Source organism: Elephantulus edwardii, unplaced genomic scaffold (assembly GCF_000299155.1).
Source record: "Elephantulus edwardii isolate Elephantulus edwardi_28Jun2011 unplaced genomic scaffold, EleEdw1.0 scaffold00247, whole genome shotgun sequence".
NCBI lineage: Eukaryota > Metazoa > Chordata > Mammalia > Macroscelidea > Macroscelididae > Elephantulus > Elephantulus edwardii.
The window spans coordinates 1,525,829-1,546,902 of record NW_006399997.1 but is presented as its reverse complement, the minus strand read 5'-3'; the positions used below and the strand labels follow the sequence as shown (position 1 = coordinate 1,546,902).

General features: G+C 38.5%; 1 protein-coding gene across 2 annotated transcripts in view; it reads right to left on the bottom strand.

Moving 5' to 3' along the window:
- Positions 1-21,074, bottom strand: part of SOS2 (son of sevenless homolog 2 (Drosophila)) — a 95,078-nt gene that overhangs the window by 65,068 nt on the left and 8,936 nt on the right. For both annotated transcript variants that reach the window (XM_006899202.1, XM_006899203.1), the window contains exons 2-4: positions 7,856-7,981; positions 5,428-5,559; positions 3,478-3,642 (exon numbers count right to left, since the gene is read on the bottom strand). In XM_006899202.1, the coding sequence (XP_006899264.1) occupies positions 3,478-3,642; positions 5,428-5,559; positions 7,856-7,981 (423 nt within the window). The remainder of the gene's footprint in view (positions 1-3,477; positions 3,643-5,427; positions 5,560-7,855; positions 7,982-21,074) is intronic.

Genomic DNA, 21,074 nt, shown 5'->3' with positions numbered 1-21,074 from the left:
AGAAGAGACATGAACCCTACACCCCTGATCTTCTAAACAAGAAAGGAGAAAATATAAAAAGAAGCTAATGAGAGAGCTATGTCGGCCTAGTGGAGAGAAAGTTATGCTACCAAGCCCAGGATGGGTGATTTTAATCTGCAGCCCTCTGGCCTTGCTCAAATTGATTGGTTTTTGTCAAACATTCTTCTAGGTGGTATAGCACTGGTCTGTGCATTGCTGTACAGAGGTAACTCGTGGTTGCTGTGATGCTAAACACTATGACACTGATGTGCCAAATGTGATAATGGTTACCCATGGTAGATGGTGTTTGGTGGAGCTTCCCGATTAAAACAAGCCTGGAAGCAGGAGTAGCATCCATTTCCAAAATGGCTTGCCTCCAGAAACTCTTTAAACAGTGCTCAGGCCTTTCGTTCATAGGATCACTATGAGTCATCTAACGACTTGATGGCACCTAACAACAACAACAACAATGCATCTGAACAAGGAACTAACAAGTACAATCTGATTTAAACAGTCATGTAAATAATGGAAGGTAAGATACATAAGAACTCACTGTCCTCTCTTCTTTTTCTGATAAAATATTTTCAGAGGAGCTTTGGTATTGTATTGTGCTGCTAAACAAAAGGCCAAGCCTCTTCAGCAGTTTGAAACCACCAGAGGCTCCAAGAGAAAGATGGTTAATCTCTACCCATTAATATTTACTGCCTATAAAAGATGGGTAATCTCTACCCAATAACACTGACAGGAGGGAAGATACTGATTTGGTCAACTCAGAAAACTAGTAACAGCATGCTTGCTAGCTTTTAACTTCTCAAGCTCGTTACTCTATTAAATGTCACTACTGACTCCCTGTTGTTGTTAAGTACTGTCGAGCCATAGATGACTCATGGTGACCCTATGAATATAAGACCTGAACACTTGTATAACTTTCATCTTTTCCCCAAGTTCATAGTTTCTGGAGGCAAGCTATTTCAGAAGTAGCTTGTTTTAATCGGAGAGCTCCACCAAACACTGTCCATCATGGGCAACCATTATCGCATTCAGCACATCAGTGTCACAGTGTTTAGCATCACAGCAACCGCGAGTTATTTCTGTACAGAAAATGGACAGACCAGTGCTGTGGGCCTGTATATAGAAAGTTATGCTACCAAGCCAAAGGTGGGTTATTGTATTCTGTGGGCCTCAGGTCTGGTTTTAACCGTTTTTTAATCAAACATTCTTCCAAATGGTATAGAATTGGTCTGTCCATTTGCTGTATAGAGGTAACTTGTGGTTGCTGTGATGCTAAACACTATGACACTGATGTGTCATATGAGATAATGGTTATCCATGGTAGACCATGTTTGGTGGAACTCCCCAATTAAAACAAGTTTGGAAGCAGGAGTGGCATCCACTTCCGAAATAGCTTGCCTCCAGAAACCCTATGAACTTGAAGATACAATGAAGTTATACAAGTGTTCAGGTCTTTCATTCAGAGTCACTATGAGTCATCTATGACTTGATGGCACTTAACAACAACACCACTGACTCCCTAATGCAAAGTAGAATGGTTTGCTTCAGCCTCACTTAATTTTTTTCATTTTTATCACAGCTGACTACTTCTTAAACTTTTCTCTTCCCTAGTTTTCTTAGATATCATTCTTAGTAGTGATTCTTCCTCTATCACCCAATCCAAGGCTCTATTTTGGCTTTTAGTCATAGTATGTTTCAACCTAATGGTGGTTGATTTGAATCTACCAGCGTCTGTGAGGGAGATAAGCAATTTCCTTCTGTGCAATTTACAGCCTCTCAAAACCCGCTGGAGGGTCAGTTTTGAATTAGTTCTGGCTCGATGGCAATGAGAGGAGAAAAAAGTCACAATATACCTTGAATTCAAATGACAGAAGTGAGGCATGTAAATTACTATAATAAGAAGTAAGGAATATGCCACCTAAACAAGAATACTGTTCAATGCCACTGTTAGCACAGACCTTTTGAGTTTATTTTTTTAAAAGTAAGCCTGAAATCTATATTTTTAAATGTTTTTTTATTTATAAATATAAAGCAATTAAAATTTTTAAGAAACAACCATGGAGACCCTATTTATTCAAAAACACAAAGTAGCCACATCAAATCAACTCTGAGTCAGCATGAGAGCCACTGTCGGATTTCCAAAGCTGTAAATCTTACTGGGAAGAGACTGCCCATCTTTATCTTGAAGAGCACTTAGTGGATTCGAATCACTAGCCTTCATGTTAGCAGCCTGACATGTTATGGCACCACACCTAGCAAGTGACAAATCTGAAATATCTGTTTACTTTCTCTTGGAAGGAATGTGAGTTCATCCACCTGAATGAATTTCTACTACCTTTTGCATAATAATCACTAAATATATATCTGTCTTTAGCACCTCTCTGGACTTCAGAAATATTTTTCCTGAGTAGTTAGATTTTCTTCATTCACTATTAACAACAGTACTTCTCAAGTAAGCTCCTTGACTAAAACATCTTTCATTCTCCTAAACTTCAAGCATGTTGTCAGAAGGGGCCAGTCCTAAGTAAGTGATATCATGCTGGAAAGGTGGAAGATCAGAAAAAGCGAGGAAGACCCTCAATGAGATGGAATGGCACAGTGACTCTAAGGATATCACCTTGAGGACTAAAGGCTGATGCAAGCCAAGGTGTTTTCAATCACTTCACATGGATGTGAAATTTGGAAATCAGTAAGGAAGAAAAGAACAAGTATTTCTCTGCATTGTGATACTGGCTAAGATTTTGGCATAAACTGTCAAAAGAACAAGCATATTCATCTTGGTAGACAAATACTCCTTAGAAGAGAGAGACTTCATTTCACATATCTTGGGCACGTTATCAGGAGGATACAGACTTTAGGGAAAGAAAACATGCTTGGTAGAGGGTCACTGAAAGAGAGGAAGACCCTCATGGAGATTAAATGACACAGTAGACGCAACAATGGGCTTAGAACAGAGGGTTGTGAGGACGGCATGGGACTGAACAGCATTTCATCGCACTGTACATGATGTCTCTATGAGTTGGTGCCAACTCAAGAACTCCTACAATAACATCTCAAACAAGGTTATGCTAGTTTTGTTATGCGATCTCTTTGCTAACTAATCTGTCCAATCCAAAATGAAATTCCTTAAAACATCTGCTATCATAGCCTATATAAAGCTGATGCTAGATTTTCATACTCTTCAGCATAAAATTTTGTAAGGATAAAGGTTATTTAGAATTTTGTCCCTTTCCACTTCCTCAGTTTAACCTCCTGCCACTCAAAAATCTCTCTCTTTTTCAATGCCCACTTCATGCAAACCACCCTCTCACCACTCTCCTACCTCCTCCCATAATTGATTATTCTGCAATTATCTTCTTCTAATATCAGAAATTATGTAATGTGTATGAAACAAAAAATGTGAAAGCAGAATTGACATCCTCTCACTATTATTTAAATAAGTTTAAATTATCTTCTAACACTTACCTTATCGGCACACATTGACACTTTAATGTCTTGCTGAGATATCTCATAATGTCGAATATTAAAAACATAATTACCAGCCAGTTTCAAAATATCAGCTGAGATATATTCTAGTACAGCCACAATATACAAAGAGACATGGTAATCCACTTTGTATCCTAAAACTTCCTGTGGAAAAAGAAATAATTTCATTCCAGATGATGACATTGTCAATTATCAAATACTTGAAGATCACTACATTTTTTTGCTTTTGAAGAACTTTCTATAAATCCAATGTCTAAATTTATGAGTACCATAAGGTATAAAATTAGGGGGTTTTCCTAGCATCAGAGTTTTTGTTTTGTTTTAAAGAGATGATTAATCTATCAAGTTTGCCTGTGATATGAAATTTCTGTCTAAAAGAAATCTTGGCTGCACTTCATTGAAAATAATTTACTTTCAACTAAAACTCATTTGACAGGCATCTACTTTCTTAAAAGGACATTTCCTTAACTAGTACTACACAATTATAGTGTTTTCTATTGAGAGGAAGATGTGTGTATGGGACAAGGTATTCTTGAAATTGCTACACAAGAGTCTTCAAATCCCTGTATACCAAGTATTTCTTGTAGACTAAATACTCTTATTGTTAATAACCTTACTTTTAAGTAGATGCATCCATGATATATATGGATTAATTTTAAAACAGTTCTGAATCTCAGTAGTTTTTTTTTAACATGTATTTTCTTACCAAAATGGTAACAATCATAGTGTATTACAATTAAATCAGAGATAGCAGTTAATGGTAGATGCCAAAAAGGTACATTATCATTTTCATTAATTTCATTATGACTTCAAAAGCAATCTGATTTTATCGGTATATTTCACTTTATTTTTGTACACATTAAAAATAATATATACAAATGTTTTATATGCACTTTGTGTATACATTAAAAATATGTACATATAGGCATGTGATGTGTCTGTATACACACTCAGATTATGCTATATAAAAACACCAAGCAAAACATATTGCCATCCAGTCAATTCAACTCAGAGCAACTCTGTAGGATAGAGTAGAACTGTTCTACAGTTTCTAAGGCCGTCCTTTTTACAGATCTAAATATCACATCTTTTCTCTTCAAGCTGCTGGTGGGTTCAAACAACCTTACAGTTAGGAACTCAGTGTTTCAACTATTGCACCACCAGGGCTCCTCAAATATACCAATATTACAAAAAGCATTGTGGTGTTAGCCTAAATTTGGCTTTCTTAGCCCTCCCTTGTCTCCAGCTACCTTATCTACAGACACATGATCTTGCAAATCAGCATGGTCTTGCAAATCATCAACAGCTGTGGGTCTTGGATAACAGAGTGATTCCTACACTGGTCAGAAAGATTTATGGCAGCAAGACTTGAGGGAGACTGGAAAAAGACCTTGGTGAGAGTGAGACCCTGGTGATGGTAATGGAGAGACTGTGGTATTGCTGTGGAGAAACTGTGGCAAGGAGCGACCTGAGGCTTCTTGCATTTGTGCTGGCCACAGTTAAAGGTTTTTGCTGTTCTTGCTGGATGATTTGGATTTGACTGATGAACTAAAACTGAAGCCTGGAATAATTGAGGAATTGTGCCTTGGAATTCGGACTAAAACCTGGACTTGTTTGGGGTGATATTATTTGCTCCTCTCACTCCCCAACTTACTTTCCTAATAAGCCCCTTTGTTGATATTGTAATAGTGAATCTGAATCAGCAACAAACAAACGAACCTCTTACTGCTGCTGTGGTTCTAGAGGCACCAACGGGCTGAGTTACAGACTCCTTATCTGCTTTCTGCTCTACGGCAGTGAGAGGATGTGCTATTCTTTCTCCCCTGGTTCTTTTGGAGGGACGTTCACAGCTCTGTGCCCCTATGTCCTGCTTTCTGCTCTCTAGATGCATCCTTTGTAGAATTTCCCAAATATTTCATTTCTCATTACCTTCAGTGAGGGGTGAATTTTGTCCACAGGAAGTAATAGAGGATTTCTTCGTTTTCGTTTCTCTATGGCAGATTGTGCATCAGCAATAGCCCATTTATCAATTGGATGAGGAAAAGTCTTTTGAACTCGCTCCTGTTGAGATTGTAACAATATTAATTTTCACAGATGTGCTTAAAAGTAGAAAATTCAACTTGCTTATTCTCTTTAATACAAGTAGTTGATAGTAATATAGTATGTTCTGATAATTTTTCACTTTTAAATAAATCAATAGGATTATCAAGATTTTCCATATAATTCTTGCAGGTAAACAGAAAAGTAAAAGAAAACTTCAGGATATACACAATTAAGATGGTGGTGGTGGGGGGGAAGGAAAACCTAATATACAGGAGAGGTTAAGATTAGCATGAAGTAGAATAGTAATGCTTCATTTCTGAAGCATTTTGGCTTATTAAAGACTGAAGAGAATAGCAGAGCACATTTTTATTTCTGACTTGAGTTTTGACACGATTTGAGTTTCATTCTAACCATTAAACCTACCATATGGCCATGCTTAATAGGTCCCAGCAAGTCCACAGAAGAACCGTTTGTCCTGCAGAAGAATGCAGTTCAAAGTGGCTTACAAAAGCCTCAAAAACCCATTGCTATGGATCCAGAATCAACCCATAGTTGACCATTCACTGGATTTTCCAAAGCTGTAAATTGCATGGGAGATTGTCCATCTTTCTCCCATGATGCCAACTTTAGGTTAGTAGTGCAACACCTATGGGATACACGACAAGAGCTCCACAGGGAGGAACAACTTGCCTGAGCATGTCCTTAACGATTTAAGGAAGACATCATGGCCATGACCACCATGCAGTCAGGTGGCCCCAAAACCAATCCTTTAAGATTTGGTTTTTTAGTCTACAATAATATATGTATCTCTATCGAAGCCTTTTCCCCTATTCCTGTACTCCTATCTGCAATAGTGAAGGACTGCATCCACGACCAGTTATGATCTGGTGATAATCTGGTCTCAACTAGTAGTTGGTAGTAGCCTTGGTAGTAGCTCTGGTAGAAGCTGTGCTGTGCTGTCATTCCACAGCCACACAGTTTGAATCCATCAGATGCTCCACAGGAGAAAGATGGACAATCTCCTCTCATGTGATTAAACTGCCTCTGAAAACTTGCTACAGAGTCAGCTATGAGTTGGCACTAACTTGATGGTACACAACAAAACAACAGTAGTTCTGGTGGCATTGTCTGTAGGGAGTTCTCTTCCTAATCCAAAGACCAGGCCTCTCTGGAAGTTCAAATTCACCAGTGGCTCCACTTTTCATATGCTTACTGGTCATTAATAGATCTTCTTTTGTAAAGTGTGTGTTTGTGAAGTGTAAAATGAGATTATTTGCTAATTTGGGGGAAGGTCAGTGTATTTGTAATCAATTTGTATGAGATTTTAACATATTCTCGAAACAGACACTTTCAGTAATATGTGTTGCAAACATACTCCCTTAGTCTGTGATTTGTACCTTTTTATTACCTCGTCAATTTTATTTTTTAATAATTGTGCATTGAGTTTTCCTTAAAATTTGTTTTTGCCTAAGCCTAGCTGGCTGAGGACCTCTGGTGTTGTAGTCTATAGTATACTGAGCTGCCAACACATCGCTCTAAGGTAACAAATCCACCATCAACTCCAAGGTAGAAAAATAGGGAGTTACCTCTTATTAAGTTCACAGCCTCAGAATGTCATGCAAGGCCACCTTGTGTGGAAACTGACTCAACTGCTTTTATGAAACACAGATGGGCATGAATACATCTTCCTACTCTTTCTTCTAGAAACTTTAGTTCCAGCTTTAACATTTAAGACTATTACAAATTAATTTTGTGTGTGTGGTATGTAGTAAGTTTCAAGAGTTTTTGGCTTTGGTTTTGTTTCCTTTTAAAAAATGTTCCAGTACTCTTTTGCTCGAAAACTTTCTTTCATTAAATTGCAAAAACATCAAAACATTTATATATATAAAATATATATATATAATTTTAAAAACTTTACTTATTTTACTTTTTAAAATTATATAGATATAAATAGAATAAAGGGAATCCCTATGGTGGTACAGCACTGGTCTGTGCGTTGCTGTACACAGGTAACTCATGGTTGCTGTGATGCTGAACACTCTGACAGAGATGTGCCAATCGTGGTAATGGGTACCCATGGTGGACAGTGTTGGCTGGAGCTTTACGACTAAAACAAGCCTGGAAGCAGGAACAGCATCCACTTCCAAAATGGCTTGCCTTCGGAAACTCTATGTATGAACAGTGCTCAGGGCGTTCGTTCACAGAGTCGCTAAGAGTCATCTATGACTCGACAGCATCAAACAACAACAAAAAATAGAAAACTAGTTTGTATAGTGGTTTAGTGACCTTTCTGAAATAACAAAATAGTTTTTACCTCCACATCCTGAACAGTCCTTGGTTGGGCCATGCATAATTTATTAAGCAACTGAAAAATCAAATCTTCAATATAATAGAGTGACTCTTCATTAGCTGAGAGATTGGGATGTACTTGCTCTTGAACCTTTAAAAAAAAAAAAAAAGAGGTTTTATTTTAAAAGTAAAGTACCAGCAAAATAATATATGCTGAATAAAAGACAAACAGAATTTTATACATAATAATATTTTATGAGAATTGTTAACTAGGAAGTAGACATAAAATACAAAGCTAGAAAATAAAAATTGTATCTATTGATATCTGTAACTTTACTTAGCCTACACCAACAGTCCTTTAACATTTTTTAATCTCATATCCTTTGAAAATTTATTGAATACCACTTAACCATTTCCTTCCCCCCACTATCCTCCAAAAAGCATGCTAACCACCAAACTGTTGTTTTGTACTATCGAGTCAGAACTGAACCATTGCTGACCCTCTGGCAGGTTTTCAGAGGCAGTTAATCACATGGGAGGAGAAGGACCATCCTTTTCCTGAAGAGCAGCTGGAGGATTTGAACTGTGTACCTTCAAGATAAGGAGCTCTGGAGGCCTAGTGTCAAGAAGCTGCACAGCAATCCCAGGGCATGTGGTTCAAGGCCAACAGCTGCTTCACAGGACCAAAATGGGCAATCTCCTCCTGTGCGATTAACTGCCTCTGAAAACACGCTGGAGGGTCAGCTATGGGTAGGTTCTGATTTGATGGTAAACAACACCACCACCTTCAAGATTGTAGCACAGCTTCTTGCCAGTAGGCCACCAAAGGCAAATTTTTTCCATATAATTACAAGGAAATTATGGATGCCCTAGAGTAAACTACTAGGTCCAATAGGAGTCTCTGAACACTAGATCTTAAATTCTAGCAATAAAGATGGATGTTATGTCAGCTTACATGTCTGTTCTGACTAATAGTTATGCACACTACTTGATCCTGCACAGTCCCTCACAATCATTGCTATGTTCAAGCCCATTGCTGCAAGAACTGCGTCAACCTATCTTTCTAAAGGTCTTCCTCTTTTCCCACTCATCCTCTACTTACCTAAGTAGGATGTCTTTCTCCAGAGACTAGTCTCTCCTAAGAACATTTCCAATGTATGTGAGAGAAAGTCTTGTCATTCTCTCTTCTAAGGGTATTCTGGCCACATTCTAAAACAGATTTGTTTGTTCTTTCAATATTGTTTACCTATATCATAAATTTGTCTGTCATGTTAAAGAAGCATAGGATATAAGAGGAAGTATTAACTTCAAAACAAAAACTCTCTTGGACTTCTAAGACAAAATACATTGTAAAGCATGTTTCTGATATGAATCCCTAGTTGTCTTACCTAAACCCCTCTTACCTGAATTTTTCCAGTTTTCTATTATTGTCACCACTCTCAGGTGCCCTTCTTTCCTTTCTCCCTCATCAAATTCTTATTCTTTATAATTACTTTCTACTTTATGAAAGATAACAGTACCTTTCCTTTATATACACAAATTTCTGCTTCCTAGAAACAACTCCTTTAAATTTTTTTAAGTATTTTTCGAAGGAAAAACCATTCCTACTTCTTTTAAGCATTATGTTTACTTCCTACCATGAAAGGTAAGGATTTAACACTCTTAAATAGAAGCGTGCCTCTTCTCTTCAACTAATCCCACACATCTTACCACACACACATATACTTTCTGTCTCTTTTCCTTTTTAGTTTGGTAAACACACTCAAAACCTATTCCCTTGAAGCAGATTCCAACTCATGATGACCCTCCATCAAGTTTCCAAGGAAATAATCCTTTACAGAAGGAGACTGCACACCCTTCTCCTGTGGAGTAGCTGGTGGATTTGATCTGCTAAGCTTTCAGTTAGCAGTGCAGCATGTAACCAAACCATGCCACCAGAGCTCCTTCCCTGCCTGGTGCCTGCCTACTTACTGCCAGCTGGGATGATTCTCTGTCTTAATGATTTTGGTAAATGACCTGCAGAGCATCTTTAACAATGTTTGTTAAGCCAAGCTTCTTAACTTAATTTCAAATTTTATAAAAAACAACCCAAACAACCCAGGAAATGTTAAAATATCATCTATAAGCATTCACATAGGGCATAAAAATGGCAATAAAAGATAACTATACTTTTGTATTTCTCAGTATTTAAAACTCACCACCTTAACAATCAACATAGCATTTCAACAGAAAAAACTCACCTATGGTCTTCTAAAAGACTGAAAAAGAGCAATTAAAATAATCTTGTCTTTAACAGCAGATTAACAAGTCAGACCTGTATTTCAGTTACACCATATCTCCAAATTGCCAGATGATATTTCCTTACACATATAGTGCAAACAGAATCATAATATTATAGATCCATGTATAGATACACATATAAGCATTTTAAGTTTAGATTGTTATTTACCATAATAAACATATGATTTGACAAGTTACAGAAACTATTTCCTAATTTATGTCTTTTTCAGTTCTTTGCTTACAATTTAAAAAAAATCTTTCTATTTTGTTCAATCTTTTTGCAAAAGAGCAGATGACCTTCAACCAGGTAGACTGACACAATGACTACAGCAATAGGCTTGAGTGTATCAGAGACAGTGAGGTTGGCACAGGATAGAACATGATTCAGAACTGTTGTTTGTAGTGTAGGTTGCTATGAATCCTACTTGATCAGCATCTAACAACAACAACAACTTAATGAGTCTCCATCATTAATGAGAATATCTTAAGGAGATTTTGCCTGGGGCATTGTTTGAGATAGATGTTTTACAAAATATTGCTGAATATTCTCAGGAACTACTACTCATTTTTGCATAGATTCTTCATTTAATGCTTCAGCTCAAGAGGTTAGAGAAGGATCTAATAGCTTATTCAGTTGATTCAATGAAGCACAGATTATGCATACAGTGGCCTACAGCAAGCCAAATTGAAATACCAAGCTTGCCTTGGTATACTGTAGAAGGTACCCAAAGGCTTAGGGAAATTGATAACTTAGAGTGGATTTATCATTTTAGACCCATAGACTGATGTATGGAATGCCCAAAGACTACCTTTCTTAACAAAACAGTAAGGAATAAATTTGTGAAGTGAGCTCCAGCAGCCTTGAGGAAACCAGACCAAAGCTCACTGCCATCTAGTTAATCCCAAGTAATGACAAGCCTCCACTGGGTTTGTTACATGCCGCAGAGTTCCTTGCGACTAATAGTGACCCTATGTACAACAACCCTAAACCCTACTCTGCCCTGTGCCAATCTCACGGTCTCCAACACACCAACCCCAATTACCCCAGTCACTGAATCAATCCATCTTATAGAGGGTCTTTCCTTCTTGTGCTGCCCCTTCAGCCTACCAAGCATGACATCTCTTTCCAAGTACCAGTTCCTCCTTGCAACATGTCCAAAGTATGTCAGACAAAGCCTCAGAATCCTTGCCTCCAAAGAGCAGCGTGATTTAACCCTCTCCAGGTTGAACCTGTTTGTTTTCTTAGCAGTCCATGGTATATTCAATACTCTTCTACAACATCACAGCTCAAAGGCATCCATTCTCCTTCTATCCTCCCTAGTCATTTTCCAACTCTCTGACCCATAACAAGTGATTGCAGGGACCATGCCCTGTATCTGGTGCACCATAGTCTCCAGAGTGACATCATTGCTCTTCAGTACTTTGGAGAGGTCCCTAACAGCTCATTTTCCCATCACAATCTGTCTTTTAATTTCCTGGCTGCTGGTGCCAAGACTGTTAATTGTGTAGCCAAGCAAATTAAAGCTGTGAACAATCTCAATCTCTTCACCATCCATCCTGATGCTGCCAATTGGTCCAGTGGTGAGAATCTTTGTCTTCTTGATATTGAGCTTTAATCCATACTGAAGGTTGCAGTCTTTGACCCTCTTGCAGCAAGCACTTCAGGTTCTCCTCAGTTTCAGCAAGTAGGGTTGTGTCATCTGCAGACCGCAGATTGTTGATGGATCTTCCACCAATCCTGATGCCACACTTCTCCTCATACAGCCCAGCCTCCCAGATAATCTGTTCTGTATATGGGTTGAAAAGGGATGGAGAAAGGACACATCCCTGGCATACGGCCTTCCCAATTTTGAACCATACGGTGTTTCCTTGCTTCTGACAACTGCCTCCTGGTCCAAGAATAAGTTTCACATTAGCATGATCAAGTGCTCTGGGATTCCCATTCTTCTCAGAGTCAGCCACAGTTTGTTATGAGCCACACAGTCAAACACCTTTGCATAATCAATGAACACAGACATTCCTCTGGTATTTCTTGCTTTCGGCCAAGATCCATCTCACATTAGCTACAATATCCCTAGTACCACAACCCCTTCTAAATTCAGCCTGACTTCTGGTAGCTCTCTGCTGATGTGCTGTTCCACTCATTTTTGGATAATCTTCAGCAGAATCTTGCTTGCATGTGATATCAATGATATTGTTCTATAATTTGCACACTCTGTTGGGTCACCTTTCTTTAGAATGGGAACAAATACAGATCTCTTCCAGTCAGTTGGCCAAGTGGTTGTTCTCCAGATTTCTTTGCACAACTCGGTGAGCACATCCAGGGCAGCATCTGTTAGTTGAAATGCATCAGTTGGTATACCATCTATTCCTGGGGCCTTATTTTTTGCTAATTCGTTCAAAGCAGCCTGAACTTCTTCCTTCATCACCATAGGCTCTTGCTCATATGTTGTTTTATGAAATTCTTCTGTCTGCCAATTCCTTTCAATACAGTGACTGTATATTCTTTCCATCTTCTTTTAATACTTTCTGGATCATTTTCATATTCTGTCTAAAGCATCCTTAATTATAGCAACTCAAGGTTTGAATTTGTTCTTCAGTTCCTTGAGCTTAAGAAATTAGGTTTATGAGGCTATAAATCTTGATGTGAAGAGAGTGCCCATTTTTCTCCCAAAGAACAATTGGTAGATTTGAACCACTGACCCTTTGGTTAGCAGTGCAAAGAGTAGTACACTATGTAACCAGAGTGTCTTTGCATCCTTAAAATTTGCTGTATTTGCTGTATTACTAAACCAGACTTGATAGTGGGAACAGCTCTTATCAAATAAAGGCAATTAAGTGCAAAATGTTGCTATTGGACCCCATGGGGCCAAATGACACACTTAATCAACAAGTAGGTGTGGTTACTGCAATGACCTGAGAGTCAAAGCAGTAATCAGATAATCTCACTGGATTTATGGTGGTGTCTACTTAGAGATCTGTAACTGTGACTGTAACAACTGGCTGAAGCATCTCAGAGAAAATAAGGACAGTGTAAGACAGGGCAAGGTTCAGCTCTATTGTTAGTAGGGTCACTATGAATCACAGTCAACTTATTGGCACCTAACAGTAATAGCAACTTAATCTTCAGGTGTACTTATGGGTGACATAGATGGGAAATCTGCTAAACATTTACTTGCTTTGCATGAGCAGTACTATTTTAGCCCACATGCATGCAAGGCAGTCTAACCTCAATCAACAGAAGAAAAAGTCATGACAAACTTGGACCATTGTCATACCCTGGATAAAAAAGTAGTCAAGTACCTCTGAGGAAGGACCTCATCACACTGTCAAAAATTGATACTGTTAATCTTTCTACCACCTTTTCCCAAAGGGATATGAAGCTTTCTATGTGACTGTTTACTGGGGAAAAGGAAATGGACTTTTTGATAATTACTGTATACTGGCACTCAGGTCCATCTCACAGTAGGTCCAGTGGCCCCCCAGAACCCAGCCTATGGTGATTTTCCCAGTTTCAGAATGCATAATTGAAATAGTCATACTCAGCAACTGGCAGAACATGAGATCTCTGTTAGGTAAGGGTTATTATAGTAGGAAATTCCAGGTGGAAGTCTTTAGAATTGTCTCTACTTAGGATAACAGTAAAACAAAAGCAATATCATATTCCTGGAGAAATTGCAGAGATTAGGGTAAAAGACACAGGGTAAGTTTTTCTCACTACATCTGCACTTAACTGGCGTGTACTGGCCCCTGCAAAAAATAGACGGATTGTGGAGCATGACAGTTGATTTTCATAAACATCATCTGTAGTGACTCTAACTGTAGCTGCTGTTCCAGGTACAATTTCACTGCTTATGCAAACTGCTGTATCTCCTGGTTCCAGGTATATAGTTACTGATCTGGCCCATGCCTCTTTCTCCATTCTGATTTCAGAGGACCATCAGAAGTAGTTTCTGTTCAGTTGGCACAACAAGCTTACACTTTTTACTGCCCATCTCACAGGTATATAAATTGTCTAACAATAAATCATAATTTAATCATTTAGTCCATAGACTGATTAATGGACCTGAATGACTTTTCCTTCCACAAGATGTCACACTTGTCTATTATTCTGATGACATTATGCTGACTGGACCCAGTAAGAAAGTAGACCAGTGACCCTAGATTTACTGGTAAGACAACTGTGTGTTAGGGAGCTGGTAGCCTAGTGAGTAGAAGTCGTGCTGCCAACCAAAGACAAGCCATCTAAATCCATCAGCTGCTCCTTGGGACAAAGATGGGCAACCTCCTCCCATGTGATTTACAACTTCTGAAAACCCATTGGAAGGCCAGATCATGAGTCAGTTACAACATAACACCAATGAGAGACAGAATTGTGTGTTGTTGGTGGGCAATGTCATCCCATCTGATGTACTGCCTCTGAAAACCTGCTGGAGGCTCAACTATGAGTAAGTTCTAGCTCGATGGCATAGGACAATACCAAAACACACACACACACACACACACACACACACACACACACACACACACAGTCTCCCTCTCTGTGTTTCTCTAAAGAACTGAGTCTGAAGACATTTAGTCATTTTAAGTTAGAACTGTTTGACAAAACTGACTTATAGTAAGTAGCAAACTGAAAATCACAACTATAGGCACATGTTTTACAAGGAAAAAAAAACCCCAAACAACATAAAATATGCTAAGCACAGTTTACCTCTCCATTGCTTGTTCTTTAATTTTATAATTTTGCTTGTCCTTGTTGGAAAACTTCAGTGGGCATCAAAAATAGATTTTAAAACTCATGAGTTATAAAATAAATTATAAAATAGGTTTCCCCTCGCATCTCCACCCCAGAATGTGAAAATATCTTATTACTATGTATTCTTTGTCAATGTATAAGGATTTCTGGATTAAATACTCCTACATCCTTCTGGATACTATCAAAACTGTTGCTATGTACTGTCGGGTCAGAACAGGTTCATAGCTGAACATCCAGTGGGTTTTTAGAGGCAGGTAATGATAATGGGGGAGAATTTTCCATCTTTCTCCTGTGCTGGATTTGAACTGCATGCTTTAGGGTTGGCAGTGTAGCTTCTTCCCAAGTCTCTAAGTCACCAGAGCTTGCTACTACCAAAATTACCATCTGTATTCCAGAGAAAGATGGGCAATCTACTCCCATAAGATAAACTGCCTTTGAAAACCCACTGGAGGGTCAGTTATGGGTGGGTTCCAACGTGATGGTACACAATGACAAGAAGTCTATCCCTAAATATCAAGGAGTAATGCAGGTCCTTCTTTCTTATCTACTATCCTCCCACATTACTACAGAAAAGACAGCTCTCATTCATCCTGAATCTCACTAAGGAGTGTTATCCTGGGACAGAACAAAATACATTCTAGGACCCTAAACAAAAAGGCAGTTATAAATATTTTTCACTTAAGAACTTGGCCTCTTCCATGTCCTGGCATACTGTCAAAGAATACATCCTCCTGGGGAGGAAAAGCCTATGAGAATAATGAAAATAAAGCATCTTTCAGAAACACAAAAGGCAACACTAATTTATTCTGGAGAAAATAATAAAAGCCCATTTCCAAACCTTATCTTTCAATCTTACAATGTGTGTTTAAGAGTGAGGTGGCTGCCATGTGACATACGAGTTAGCACACTCATTTAAATTAAGAAATTAAGACTTTATCTGACTGAAGATAAATAGGATTAGCTGGCTAATTTGATGATTAAAACAGGCCTTATTAAGTAAGTTAATTTTCCATAAAAGTGAATGAAATTATAGAATTCCCAAATGGCCCAGTATGACCACCCTTTGTAGAGCCCTGACCCCTTATGTGTAGTGGAATCTGTGTATATGACAAGCTATTCCACTGTGATTTGGTTACTGCACGTGGTAAAGGTGATTGAGGTTCCTAATCAAGTGAAGTAATCAAAAAGCAAATAATCCTGAATAGATTCAATCTAAACAGGTGAGCTCTTTAGAAGAAGGTCTAGAAGTACACAACAAGAAGAAAAAAGCAGGTACATGATTGGGCATCAAGAGGCAAACTGACTTGATTTCAGGTGGTAGAGAATGGTGGGTAGCCTCTAAAAACTGGGGCCCTGAGTCCTGCAGCTGAAAACACAGGAATTCTGCCAGAAGCTAATTCGCTAATTCACGCCTGGAGTTTGTTCGTAAAGAAACTGAGACAATAAATAGATATTGTAATAACTTATTAAGTTTAAGGTAATTTGTTATGCAGAAATAGAAAACTAATACAATGCACTAGACCTACTAGCTTTAAAGATTTATCAATAAATAAAAATCAATATCACCTCTATTTCCCCAACCTTTCTTGGGTAACTGGATTCAATAAAGTACCCTTAAATGTAAAAGTCAAGACAAAATAATTATAATTATTAGTCATGGAAGAGCTAGAATATTAATAAATAAATGACTGAATAACTGCAAGCAAATAATTTTATGAGTTAGGTTATTTCTAACTTTTTGCTTTAAACAAAGTTGAAGGAGGATCTAAGGGTGTTGCTGGCTGATAGGCCACTGCAAATAACTTCTGAAGATACATAATTATATAATTCTCTTTATATTTAAAAGATGTAAAAAAAAATTTAGTTTCTTTGCTGTACATTTTCCTCCTACTTATGTTAGTAAGCGTTCTCAGTGCTTACCTCTATAAAAATGGAGAACAGACATAAAATCGATACTGTACTCTGATTTATTTATTTATTCCAGCAAGGCACTGTCTCTATCAGTGCATCTAATTCAGGCTGTGGTCTTTCTGATCACTTGCTATGTATCTGAGAGCTGGACAATGAATAAAGATGACAGAAAAAACATTGATGCCTTTGAGCTGTGGTGTTAAAGAAGAGTATTGAATATCACATGCACTACCTAAAGAACAAACAGATATATTTTGGAGAAGGTGCAGCCAGAGTGTTCTTTGGAGGCAAAGATGATAAAGCTTCTCACATACTTCAGGCATGATGCTAGGAAGGAGCTATTCCTTGGAGAAGGGTATGATGCTCAGAAAAGCAGAGGGTCAGCAAAGGAGAGGAAGACCATCAACAAGGTAAACTGACATAGTGACTGCTACACATCAACCACGTGATTGACACAGTGACTGCCGCAATGGGCAGTCACTCTGTGTCCGGAAGGGTAGGGATGGCAAAGGATAGGACAGAGTTCAGATCTCTTTGTTCTTAAGATCACCGAGGCATATTCAACTCGATAGTACCTAACAACAATGACCACCTATCGAAAACAAACTAAATTTGCAACACAAAAGCTACCATTTGTCACTTAAATCTATATTCAATTGTTACAATTCTCTAAATTTACTTAGTGTTTGAGTTTCATTAATAAGTTCTTCAAGTCTTTGTTTTCTGCAGGCAAAGTTGTGTCATATTTGTATCATAGGATAAAAGAGTCTTCCTCTAAACTGGATATCACATTCTTCTCCACAAAGCGCAGCTTCCTGAATTATTTGTTCAATATACTGACTGAATTGTTGTTGTTGTTGTTATGTGCCACCAAGTTAAGACTTACAGCAACCCTATGAATAACTGATCTGAACCTTACACTATCCTGAGCCAATCACATCATCTCTGTCATACTTGACCTCATTGCTACATTGTGTCAATGCATCTCCTCAAAGGTCTTCCTCTCTTGTTCTGACCTTCCACCTTTCCAAGTATGTCGTCCTTCTCCAAGGACTGGCCCCTTACTGACAACATTCAGCCCCCCTCACACACTTTTCCTTTTTTAAACAATGTAGCATCCTTTTATTCTCTTCAAATGATTGTTTCTTGGCCCTTGGACAGGTTCCACCATGATAATTTGTATTTGATGAGTATAAAATACTTATAATATTTCAATTTCATTGCCTACATTCAAAAGTCTGTTGAAACTATTTTCCATTGTTGTTACTGTGTACTGTAGAGTCAGAACTAACCCATAGTGGACCCTCCAGCAGGTTTTCAGAGGCAATCTGGAGGAGATTGCCCATCCTTCTCCCGCTGAGTAGCTGGTGGCCTTGAACCACATGCCTTCAGTACTGCAGTGCAGCTTCTTGCCACTAGGCCAACCAGAGCTCCCTCTGCTTTACTTTATGAAACAGTATTTATAAGACATATAAAATTATATTCTCTATATCTATTTGACTTTAGGATTAAATACTTTAGATATTAACTTTAAACTTAAAATCTAAAATACTTAGATATTAATATAAAAATCTATACATTTTTCAAAATATGGGGAATAGTTAACATAAACAAAGGGCTATAAAACCACTCATTTAGAAGGAGCTCTGGTGACCTAGTGGCAAGAAGCTACACTGCAATCCTGAAGGCTCACGGTTCGAATCCATTAGATACTCCCCTTGAGAAGTAGGGGCAATCTCCTCCTGTGCCAGTCAGATCTGATTTGTAAACAAGAAGACAAAAACAAAGCAAACAAACAAAAGACCTACTCATTTAGGAGAAAGAATCTAGAACATCCAATATTGATTAGAAGTGAGACTAAGGAGAAGAGAATAAGTGCCTATATTTGTGGTTTGAGATTAGGGTATACCACTTACACCAGAGATGTGGGTGTATGTGATAAACTAAGCTAGATTTAAGTTATAGTGAGTTTTAGATACCTATGAACGTCTACAAAGAAATAGGTAGCAGGGATGTGGTTTTAGATAGATGGCAAAAAGAGTTCTCTGAAAAAATGATGTTTGAATAACAAACTAAAGAAGGTAAAAGAGCCATTCATGTGATTATCTAATGGAAGGATATTCCAAGGAGAAGGAACAATTAATGCAAAAGCCCTAAAACGAAAATATTCCTCTGTATTGTTTTGTTCTTAGGTGCCATAGAGTCATCTACAACTGAGAGCAAGTCTATGAATAGATCTGAACCATGCTCTATCCTGCACCATTCTCACATCTCTGATATGCTTGTAGAAACAAATCAGTGTGATACAGGAGAAAAGCATACAAAGAAATTAATAAATGAAGTCAAGAGAGGTGAAAAGAGGAAGCAGCAGCACCAGATTCTACTTAGTCTAGACTAGAATCAAGGAAAAGGTCTAGTAGGTCACTGAGAGGACTTTGATTTTTATCCTAAAATGTACTAATAAGGATTTTGAGCAAACATGATCTCACTCAGGTATCCTATTTATTACACTACTGTTGTTAGGTGCCAAATACAACCCATAGCAACTCTATGAACAACAGTTCTGAACCCTGTCCTTTCCTGTGCCATCTTCACACTTCTTAACACATTAGAGCCTATTGCAACAATCACTGTGTCAATACACCTGGTTGAGGGCCTTCTTCTCCTTTGCCAACCCTCCACCTCTCCTAGCATCATGTCTCTCTCCAAAGAAAATAGGTGAGCAGTTAAGAGGCAATTTCAAATACACCAGGTGACTGGTAAGCCTAAGGAGGCAGCAGCAAGAGAGTAAGAAATGGTGACTGAATACTGTACAAGTCAAAGTAGAGCTAAAGAGATTTGTTGAAATAATAGATGTAAGATACTAAAGAAGGACATAACTAAGACACAGTTTGAGTAACTAGAGAAAGAACAGCCTGTTTACTAATATGAAAAACCCAACAAAAGAAGCAAGTTTGAGGGGAAAGGTGAGGAGTTCAGTTTAAGTTGGATATTTATCACACATTTGGTTGTTGTTGCTGTTATGTGCCATCGAGTCATTTGCAACTCATAGCGACTCTATGTACAAGAGCCCTAAATGCCATTCTATCCTGTGTCAACCTCGCTGTCTCAAACACACTCATTCCCACCACTCCACTCAGATTCAATCCATCTCATCGAGGGTCTTCCTCTCCTACACTGTCCCTCCACTCTCCCAAACATGATGTCCCCCTCCAAGGACCAGTATTAAAAAAGAATTTGTATATCTAAGCTCAGGAGAAAGGTCTTGAGCCAGAGATATAAAGTTGGAAATCACCAGAGAGAGATGATATGTGAACAAATGAGGCTGGATGGGATCTGTAAAGGAATGAAAGAAAATAGAAACAGAATGTCAAAGACTAAAGTCTGTCAAAGTAAAGATGGAGTCAGGGAGATGAGGAGGAATCTACAAAGAAGATGCAGAAGGAATGCTCAGAGAATGCTAGAAAGTCAGTAGATCCTAGTATCCAAATGTTGTTAGATTGCCACCAATAAACTACATCTCAAAACAAACCTATGAACGGATCTGAGCCTTGCCCTATCCTGCACCATCCTCAGGATCGCTGATAGGCTTGAGCCCACTGTTACTGTCATGGAGTCAATCCATCTTGTTGAGGGTCTTTTCTTTCGCTGACCTTCTACCTTTCCCAGTACGATGTCTTTCTCCAAGACTAGCTCCTGCTGGTAACATGCCCAAATTAGGATGTGACATTGGCACAAAGCCAAGCAGGGTTTTGTTCAGGTGTATACAGCAGAGTCTCTACGAGCTAGATCCAATTTGAGGGAATCTAACAAGAACATGAGATAATGCTAAGGCCATTGTTGCTGTTATTGTTGGTTGCCTTGAGTCAAGCATTCATAACAACCCTACGAACAAAATGCCTGAAGCCCCTCTACACTATCAACATTTATCAAAGTTAATAGTTTCCAGAGGCATGTTATTTAGGAAGTGGATGCCACTCCTGCTTCCAAACCTGTCACAGTATGTTATTGTTGTTATGTGCCATTAAGTCGCCTGCGATACATAGCGACCCAATGTACAGCAGCTCTGAACCCTTTCCTGTCCTGAGCCAGTCTCACTAATTTCCACACACCAACCTTCATTGCCCCAGTTACTGTATCCATCCATTTCATTCAGGGTCTCCCTCTCCTGTGCTGTCCATTCACCCTTCGAACATAATGTGATTCTCCAAAGACTGATCTCTCCTGGCCATGTGCCCAAAGTAACTGAGGCAAAGCTTCAAAATACTAGCCTCCAAGAAGAGACTTTGTTTTGCCC